Below are 10,220 nucleotides of genomic sequence, written 5' to 3'. Positions count from 1 at the left end.
TAAGCAGTCTATTCAGTGATTATTTTTATGTTTATGTGTGTATAGTTGAATTATGAACACTGTCGTATGTTTGTTGTGTATATTACTCTCAGATTGTTCGTCGGAAGACGAACAATTGGGTTTCAAACGGCGGCGGTATCAAAGAACCGACGAGTGGAATTTTAAAAAAATTCAGATGAATATGACATTTTTTTGTTTTTAATAGAATTTAAATTAATTATATATCCATCAAATATGTAAAAAAAAATTATTAGAATTATTTAAATTTAATAAAAAAAATTAATTTTAATTAGCGTTAAATAAAAATATTATTTTTCAAATATATACAATATAATTAATCATTTAATTATTAAATTTTAAAATTTATTTTATTCATCAAAAAATACCAAACTTATGCATTTTGTGTCAGTTATAGCCAAACCTTATTTAAATATTTCAGCTGCCATGCCAGCCAATTGTTTAGTTGACGGTGACGTGGACGACACGGTGTCAAAAAAACCGGTTCGATTCAAAAATGGCTAAAAAAGAAACAGAACATATAAGGTTTGGCTAAATCTGATGATTTTTAAAGATTTGGTATAATTGACACAAAACGTATAGGTTGGATTTTAAACTCCCCAGGTCACTGAGTTATTCTAATATTACAGAAAGGGTACTAAATTTCAAATCGTTAAAAAATGATCACTAAATTATCAAATTATTTCACGAGATGTCACTCGAGGAAAAACATACCAAACTTTTTGCGTTTTATCCTACGTGGCATGCCATAATTACAAAAAGATGTATAATTCAGTATCATTTTTTAACAAAATGGTATAATTCAGTACCCGTTTTGTAATTTGCGATAAATTTAATGACATTCTTTTAAGACGGTGACTTCCTTGAGAAATAATTCAATAACTTAATGACTAGTTTTTAACGATTTGAAATTTAGTACTCTTTTTGTAATATTGGAATAACTCAGTGACCCAGAGAGTTTAATATCCCGTATAGGTTTGACATTTTTTTGGTGATTAAGCCTTTTTAAAAATAAGAAGAGTAAAAAATTAAAACAAATCTATAATTTGCATTTCAAAAATAATTTGCTCACATAACACTAATAGAGAGTTTGTTTGAATGTCTGTAATAGGTTTTATCCTCCATTTTCCGGAAGGAAGAAGATTGAATAGTGAGTTCGTCCGTTCTGCTGAGCAGCTATAAAATTAGGGTTTTGCTGTACCTTCGCATCATTTTACAATTTCAATTTCAATTTCTGATTCGAATTCGAAAATTATTACATTCGCATTACATAGTAACAGATTATCATTACTTTCCACCACTTCGTCAACAAATTCGAAAACCCTAATAATGGGTAGGCCAGCATCTATCATTGAAATCCCAGATAAACGGTACCATCCTCACCACAGTAACTCCCGTTATACGCCCGATCGCAACGCCTCTCCGGATTACAACCGCCGTAGAGATCGCCGCAGTCCCTCGTACCACAATTACGATGATCGTCACCGTGAAACAAATCGCAGACACTACCGTTCAAGTTCACCGGATGATTATCGTAGCCCTAGAAGGAGGAGAAGCCCAAGCCCTCGGATTGAGAAAACCCTAGATTCTCTTCCGAGAAAGTTCGGTGGCAGGGGGCGGGCGTATCTTGATAGGAATGGAAGGGATTCGGAATCGGAATCTGATGAGGAGTTGAAAGGGTTGAGTTTTGAGGAGAGGAGGAGGATGAAGAGGCAGAAGATGAGAAAGAATATTGAGAGGTATTGTATTTGGAGTATTACGCCTAGTCCGCCGAGGAATGAAAACGATGAGGATGAGGATTTTGAAGATAAAGCTGATGAAATTTTAGAGAAGCATGGGGAGGAGGATGTTGGGAAGAGCAATTTGATTGTGAAAGAGAAAGGCAAGGGTAAATCGAAGTCCGATTCTGGGGATTCGGAGAGTAGTAATTCGGAAAGTGATTCACAGTCTGCATCGGATTCAGACGACTCTAGGTCTAGAAAGAAGAAGAGGGGTTCGAGTTCTAAACGTAGGAGAAGGAGAAGGAGATTGTCTAGGGATAGTGGTAGTGAATCAGATGATGAGAGTGCGAGTGGATCGGATTCTGAAGAGTACAGAAAACGCAGGAAGTTGCGGAAGAAGAGCACCAGCAGGGTAAAGAAGAGTAGTAAGAGCAGGCGGAGAAGGGATAGGAGGAAGAAGAAGAGTAGGTATAGCGACTCGGATGATAGTGAGAGTGAAGAATCTGACGATAAGCCTAAGAAGCGGAGGGGTTCGGGTTCAGGATCCAAACACAGCAAGAAGAAGAGAAAGTCTGAAACTGAGAGTGGTGGTTCGTCTTTGGATGAGGAGGGTTCGGGTTTTGAAAGTGATTCAAAGAGGAAATTGAAGGCAGACGAGGTGGATGTACCTGAAATTGATGAAGACGAGGCACTTGGCATTAAAGAGATACTTGAGGCGCAAAAGAAGCCTGCTTTGGATAATGAACCTGAAGTTGGGCCAATGCCATTGCCTAGAGCTGAAGGCCATATTAGTTATGGTGGAGCACTGAGACCCGGTGAAGGTGATGCCATCGCGCAGTATGTGCAGCAAGGGAAGCGTATTCCACGGAGAGGAGAAGTGGGTCTTTCTGCTGAAGAGATTCAAAAGTTCGAGTGTCTTGGGTATGTGATGAGTGGCAGTAGGCATCAAAGGATGAATGCCATTCGTATTAGGAAAGAAAATCAAGTTTACAGTGCTGAAGATAAGCGGGCTTTGGCTATGTTTAACTATGAAGAGAAGGCTAAACGTGAGCATAAAGTTATGGCTGATTTGCAGAGGCTGGTGCAGCGCCATATTGGGCAGGATGTTGGTCCCAATCATGATCCCTTTGCAGGAAAAACAACTGATGGAGCTGATGCTTGATACTGAGGTCCGTTTATTATTATTAGTAGTGTAATTTCACAATGCCATAAACTTGGAGCTTTGTAATTCAACTGATATTTAGTGGATTTTGATCGGCTTTCTAAAGGCAAGCTTGCAATGTCAGTTATATGATTGGGCTTTGTATTTCATATTATATTTTCAGGAGAATGACGAGCACAATTGTATTGTATAGCTGATTTTAACTATTTAAATGGTTTTCCATTTTGAACTTGTGTTGCTTTGAAGTTGTGAACATCTCTTTTTTTCCTTCTGATGTTACCTAGCTGCTTATTGTTTTCTGTATAGAGTATCTGTATTCTTGCCGGCTGTAATGATTATTTAAGATGGCGACCCATTCGACACTGATTGTGATACACCTGGCTTCCGATATATTTTATTTTCTGAGCAAGCACAGATAGGTTATGGAATAGGTTAAGTGCTTGTTGAAAGAACATCCGCTGCTTAAGCTCTTTTTTTTGGTAGAGTTCTTATCTTGAGGATATCTGAAGGTGGTTTAGGAATACAACAAAGGCATAATGCCTTGTTTTCCCGCCAATTGTTTCTTCTTTGATGTCCAAAGAATTAGGGTTGGTGAGCTATTAGGATTCGGAAATTTGATCGATAAAATCCTAATATTAAAGTAGCTTTTATCTGCATTCTCACAGACGTAGTGATAAATTAGATGCATAACCTTAAGATGAGAGGAGAATCGTAAAATAAGGATGGATTTAGAACAGCAGCTTGGTCTTTGAATTTTCTTGGCTGCAAAGAAACCCGGCCTATGTTTTTATCAAAGATTGATGAAACAGATTTATTCTTACTGATACATATGTTACTGTATACACTTCTCGTTATGCGAGGAAAGCTGTAATTTTCTGATGTTGGACAGTAATTGTTAGTTTGATTGCCTATCATTAGATTCAGTATTCTGCAATTCTGTGTGGATTACTGCTAGTCTGCTACTACATTTGTCCCCCTATTTTGCTTATGCTGTTTCAGCCCTTACGTGATAGCTGTAACTTTCTGCATCTACTACTACAATTTCTCCTGCTCCTGGTTTAAGTTACTGCAGCACTATGATCATACGGGCTTTCTCTGTCTGGTTTCGTTGTTTGATGTCATGCTCTCTTTTTCGTTGATCTGTTCTAACACCTTGATGAGGATATAGTCTTTGGTATTGGGCGCATAAGTCCCCTTCATCTGCTGTTGATTTCTGAGTTTGTCTTAGTTGAGGTTTGTTGTCGGGTATGCAGATATCGATAATGGAGGTTCTCGATGGTTCTTTGCTTTTGTTTTAGGTTTTAGGTTATTTAGTTATAGCATATATAATTATCTCGAGGTAGGGATCATACTCGGAAAAAGAATAAAAGCTAAAAATTCTGCTGTAAGTATCAACTGCTAGATTTTTGTAAGAAGTAAGATTGGACAGTGATTATTCTGCAAGGTAATTCTTTAAGCACGCCATAAAGAGGCATCTTGTATCAGAATCTTCATTTTCTTTTACCAGGTATTTGACTTTTTGAGCCTTGCTATGAATATTACTGATTACATGCCTATAATGTTGTTGGTGTGCTTTTGAAATGATGCTCGCTTGGGAAAGAAAAAGCATTATGGTTTATTATTCTTTTCTTGATGGATGATGATAGTGATAGATTGTAATTTTTCTTGTCTCTGCAAGGGGTTTCAGTCAAAGAAAATTAAAATCTCGGAAAAATAGCAATTTTCTAAAATTTAAAAAGAAAAACAGTAATTCAGTTCTAAATTCAGGAGTATTAGGGTAATTAACCCGTACGTTTATCATTGAGACTTGGCACATGAAATGGCTCCGGTATTATGAGAGCGACGGGTTAGCATTCGGTCTGTTTGTTCAAAACTGAACTGGAAGTTTCTAAACCAAAATATTTGATCGAGCAATGCTTATAACTAAACTGACGGATAAAAAGACTCTAATTAAAGCTAAACTGACCAAACTATATAAGAAAACATATCTTTCCTGATAGTAACTCAGGGTGAGCTACCGTCGGACTAAATTGTCCGATGGTTCAGTTCGTCTGTAAAAAAAGAATCAGTAAATGTAGCTTCAATTAAATCTGAAAATCACATGACATGATTTTACGTGAGCATAGGCCGGGTCATGTACCCCAGAGATGACTACGGGTTTTCATCACATGGGACTTAGAGAAGGCTTTACTTTCAATACGGCTTACAATTCGTGTTAATATCTCATAAATATATAGATTTTTTATGAATATCTCATAAGTATATATTAATGAATAAAGGGTCAATTCACCCCCTCAATTTGGCACGAAATATCAAAAAAGTCATTTTGGACGTTTTTGGATCAAACAGACCCGCAACTTGCGTTTTTCGGTCAAAAAACCCCTCCCCCACTCTCAGTTAAACAAGTGTGCTACACTCTTTGGAAAAAAATGGAATTTTTTTAAAAAAACCCTCAATATTTTATTTATCTCCTATAATAATTTTTAATTTCTTTTAAATCTCAATTATATTTTTATAATTTTAAAACTTTATTTTTTTTATTTTTTAATAAAAATTTAAGGATCTTTTTCTCCTTTTTTTCCCTTCTTCTTCCCTTCCACCAAATTCCTCCATTTTCTCCCTTCTTCTTCTTCTTTTTTCCCCTCCACCACCGGACGCCGCCAGTCCCGTTCTCAGTCTGAGAACAGATCTGTTCTCGAGAACCGAGCTGTTCTCGTGTGAGAACAGATCGTTCTCAGACGAGAACGACCTGTTCTCGTCTGAGAACGCTGTTCTCATCTGAGAACGATTTCTCAGACAAGAATGACAGCGGAAACGATTTCTGGTGTCCGGGCGGCGGCGAGAGATTCCGGCGGCAGCAATGTTAGATTAGGTTTAGGTGTTAAATTTGAATAATTAAGTTTAGTTAGTGTTAATTATAATTTTGATTGTGTTTAATTAGAATTAAATTGTAATTAATTAGAATTAATTTTTGGATTTAGCAATCCCACTCTCTTTTTAGGGTGTTTTTGTGTCAGAGGGGCTGATTTGAGTGAAAAACGCAAGTTGCGGGTTTGTTTGACCCAAAAACGTCCAAAATGACTCATTTGATATTTCGTGCCAAGTTGAGGGGGTGAATTGATCCTTTATTCATATATTAATTAAATGAATCACATTGATCTAGAACACAATGTATTAAAATAATTATATTAAATCCCTAAATAAAAGATTATATTAAAACCAACGGAGTTGGTTAAAGTGGTAAGCGGTTTGATATCGCTTAAGTAAGGTCTCAGGTTCAAACCTTGTGAATGCAGAAAAACCCCTGCTGGCAGACTCACCCACCATGCCAGGTGCGCGACGTGGGTCGGATCCGCATTAGTTAGGGTGAAGCCTTGGAAACCGGATGGACAATCAAAAAAAATTATATTAAAATTTAAATCACGAAATGACATATTTATTTAATAGATTAAGATAACATAAATTACTATTTTTTTTAGGCCAAACGCATATTTAAGTCCCTGCATTATCACTTTTTTCCAGATTGAGTCCCTACACTAAAAAAGTGTAATATTCTTCCCTACACTATCAGGAATGTTTAATGCAAGTCCCTCCGTTAAATATCGTTAGCTCGTGTGTTACACACATAGCTTGGTGAGAAAGGAAATAAAAAGCAGGTGATGACTAGAACATGTTAACTCAGCCAAATACATATTTGAGTCCCTACACTATAATTCTTTTTCAGATTGAGTCCCTGCATTACAATTTTTTTCCAGATTGGGTCCATGCACTCAAAAACTTAAAATTCTTCCCTACATTATCAGAAATTTTTAATTTAAATCCCTATATTATATTTCATTGGCTTGTGTCTTACGCATATGGCTAATTAAACACTGCGTTAAATTTTTTATTTTATTTTTAAAAAGTTTGGATAAGTCCACGTGATCCAAAATTCGAATATTTAACCATTTATAGTTTAAAACGAGTCTAACTTAGAAAAATTATTTTAATTGAATATGTTTATTTTAATTATTATAAAATTATTCTAAATGAATGCTTATTATTTTAGTGTAATGAAATAAAAATTATATTAATAAAAAATAATAAATTTTTAGCAAGGTACAAAAGGATAATGTAAAAAAAATCACGAACTTTACATATTTTTTTCATTTTAATCATATAGTTCATTTTCATGCACAAACTACCATTTTTTTTTCAAATTCATACACGGTGCTGAGAAGTCACGGCTCTATTGGTGTAATTCGTTGAGTTGGATGTCATTTTACACCAATGAATGGCTGTCACCTCAGCACTGCGTATGAATTTCCAAAAAAATGGTAGTTTGTGCATGAAAATATGACAAAATATAAATTGTGTGATTAAAATGAAAAAACATGTAAAAATTTGTGATTTTTTTGACATTAACCCAAGTATAAATAAACAACATACTAAATAACTTTGAATAAATTTTTAATAATAAAATAAATTTAAAAAATAAAATGAAAATCATCATTTATTTCTAATAATTTTATAGTAACCAAACTTGTTCCATAGTTGTGAATTTAATAATTTATTTTATCAAATAAATTTTTATTACCTTTCTATTGATTTAAATTATTTAATAATTTTTTTAAAATTTAAGCCTAATATATATAAATTCATACCCACAATAATGATTATTAATAATGGCAACGTACAAATAAAAAAATTGTTAAATTTCAAAGTAAAATATTGGCCAAACACATATTTGGGTCCTTACATTATAATTTTTTTAAAATTGAGTCCCTACACTCAAAATTATAAAATTCTTCCCTACATTATCAAGAAAGTTTAATGTAAGTCCCTACGTTACATTCCGTTTGCCTTCCGTTAACTCGCAGTGTCAGAGGGACTTGCATTAAACATTCCTGATAGTGTAGGGAAGAAAACTACACTTTTTTAATGTAGGGACCCAGTCTGAAAAAAAGTGATAGTGCAGGGATCCAAATATGCGTTTAGCCTTTTTTTTACTGATAAACATGTCATATAAATTATAATTTAAACAAAATATGTTTAACCCATTACAATAATTAATTAAACGTACAAAATAATCAATTAAATATTTTCAATATCAGAATATTTGAAAAATTGAAAATAATATCTTTTTAAAAACTGTTAAAATAAAATTAATATTTATTGCATAGATGTATTCGGGTCATATTTACAAGTTTGACATAATTAAATAAACAAGTTTAAACATATTTATGTCGAATTCGTAAAATCACATTTAAATTCGAGAGATTCTTAGGTAGACTCAGTCTACCACGTCATCCGTAGACTACCTATCCCATTTTGACACGTCATTAAAACAATGGCACTATCGTAATTTTGTTTATTACTTTTTTACACTTTGGATAGTAATATTACGATAGTGCCATTATTTTAATGACGTGTCAAAATGTGATAGGTTTAATCTACGGATGACGTGATAGACTTAGTCTACCTAAGAATTTCTCTTCAAATTCGTTTAATTCCATACTATATGGTGACAACCATTATTTCCATCTTTTACTATTGACTTTTGTAGTATATTGCTCTACATGTATTGAAGATGTATATCTTTTATAACAATTCCTACATTTTTTTTTGAAAATATAACAATTCCTACATATTTAGGCACCGTTTGGATTGATGGATTCTAAACGATGGATTCTAAACAATCCAGGGATTTGGACAAAATTTATCGTTTCCCTAGAAAAAAAATTAATAGAATCCATGGATTTATAAATTCCCTCATTTTCTACAATCCATCATTTTGAGGGTTTTGATTTCCCACCTACTAGGTGGGAAAGTCCAAATCCACTATTTTTTATAGATGATGGATTGTTATACTATTTATTATTTTCTATAAATAATATTAAAAATCCATTGATTTTATATTCAATCCAAACGATGGAATTTTAAAATCAATGGGTTTAATTCCATTGATTTAAAATCCATCGATTTTGATAAAATCCATGGATATTTAAACCGTCAATCCAAACGGTGCTTAGAGTTTTAGATGACATTTCAAAAAAATAATAATATTAATTTACATAAAAATATAATGTACTCCCTCCGTCCCGTTTAAGAAGTCTCATATTCTATTTTGGGATGTCCCATTTAAAAAGTCTCATTACTATTTTTAGAATACTTTTCCATTGAATACCCAATTTTACCCTTATTTTAGTTATCTTAAAAGAGTTTTATGGAAAATTCCACTATCATTAATAGGTGCAAAACATGAAAAAACATGAAAAGACAAGAATAATTAATGTTTTCTTAATCTGTGTGTAAAGTCAAATGGGACTTCTAAAGTGGGACGGAGGGAGTAGTATCTTTAATTTTTTTATTGTTTTGAAAGTAGACTATCTATCAACCTATCAAAAAAGGAAAAATGATAAATATTGAAATCTTAGTACATTATTAATGGTTCCAAAAAAATATCATAGTGAATGATAATCATATCAGCCATTCCAAATGTTGGGATAAATATTGGTTGAGAGTGATGATCTTCTCCAAATAATTGATGTTTAGACAATGCTTTAAAGATAAGTTTCAATTGAGAGTAAAAATTAATCATGGTTTAAAATTTCCCTACAGTTCAAAGAATTAGTGGTTGCTGGGTGGCTGAGCACACCTGATCAAAGCAAAAGCAGTAATAATACTAACATCTGACCATCCAAAACTATCCACATCTTTTATTTTTTTTATATCTCAAATTTTAAAATTTGTCAATTATATTTTATGTTCGAATTTGTAGTTTTTAATTATATTTATTTTTTTTAAATTAAAATTATTTATTGTGAACAAATGTAATTATGTTTCATAGTTGCCATATAGTTTAAATATTTTTTAATATTTTATGAAATATTAAAAATTGAGATTATATGTTAAATATAAAGGACATCTCAATTCTTTTCTCAAATGGAAAATCTTAAATCTTAAAAAGTGAATACAATTAAAACAAAAAAAATTTAGAAATAAGTTTAAATTGACAATTTTAAAAATTTAAATTTTTTAAAAATAGGAAATAAAATATTTGTGGATGATTTTTTTTTAGAATATGGTCAAACGTAAATTTAATAGTCTTTAATTTGATTTGATTGACTATATATAATTTTATTTTATTTATTTACAATTGTTGTATTGTTAGGTGATTTCGTATATTTTATAACTATGAATTATTTTGTAATAATTGGGGAGGGAAAGCGCTTGTGGGAGGAAACGAATCCACGGCCTAGCAATTTGTTGTCAACGTTTATACCATTTGAATTATAATTTATTGGTAATTATAGATTATTTTAAAATTGATAGATTAT

General features: G+C 32.6%; 1 protein-coding gene across 1 annotated transcript; it reads left to right on the top strand.

The window, feature by feature from the left end:
- The first annotated feature begins 1,077 nt into the window (after positions 1–1,077).
- Positions 1,078–3,130, top strand: LOC126688047 (uncharacterized). Its single transcript, XM_050382612.2, has one exon. The coding sequence runs from the start codon at positions 1,348–1,350 to the stop codon at positions 2,899–2,901; it is 1,554 nt and encodes a 517-aa protein (XP_050238569.1). The 5' UTR covers positions 1,078–1,347; the 3' UTR covers positions 2,902–3,130.
- The last annotated feature ends 7,090 nt before the right edge of the window (positions 3,131–10,220 follow it).

The sequence above is a fragment of the Mercurialis annua genome, linkage group LG6, assembly GCF_937616625.2.
Source record: "Mercurialis annua linkage group LG6, ddMerAnnu1.2, whole genome shotgun sequence".
Lineage (NCBI taxonomy): Eukaryota > Viridiplantae > Streptophyta > Magnoliopsida > Malpighiales > Euphorbiaceae > Mercurialis > Mercurialis annua.
The sequence above is the reverse complement of the archived record's forward strand: the minus strand, read 5'-3'. Positions and strand labels throughout refer to the sequence as shown.

Bases quoted from the DNA above. Each gene is read 5' to 3' on its own strand.
- LOC126688047 (XM_050382612.2), top strand. From the start codon at position 1,348: ATGGGTAGGCCAGCATCTATCATTGAAATCCCAGATAAACGGTACCAT.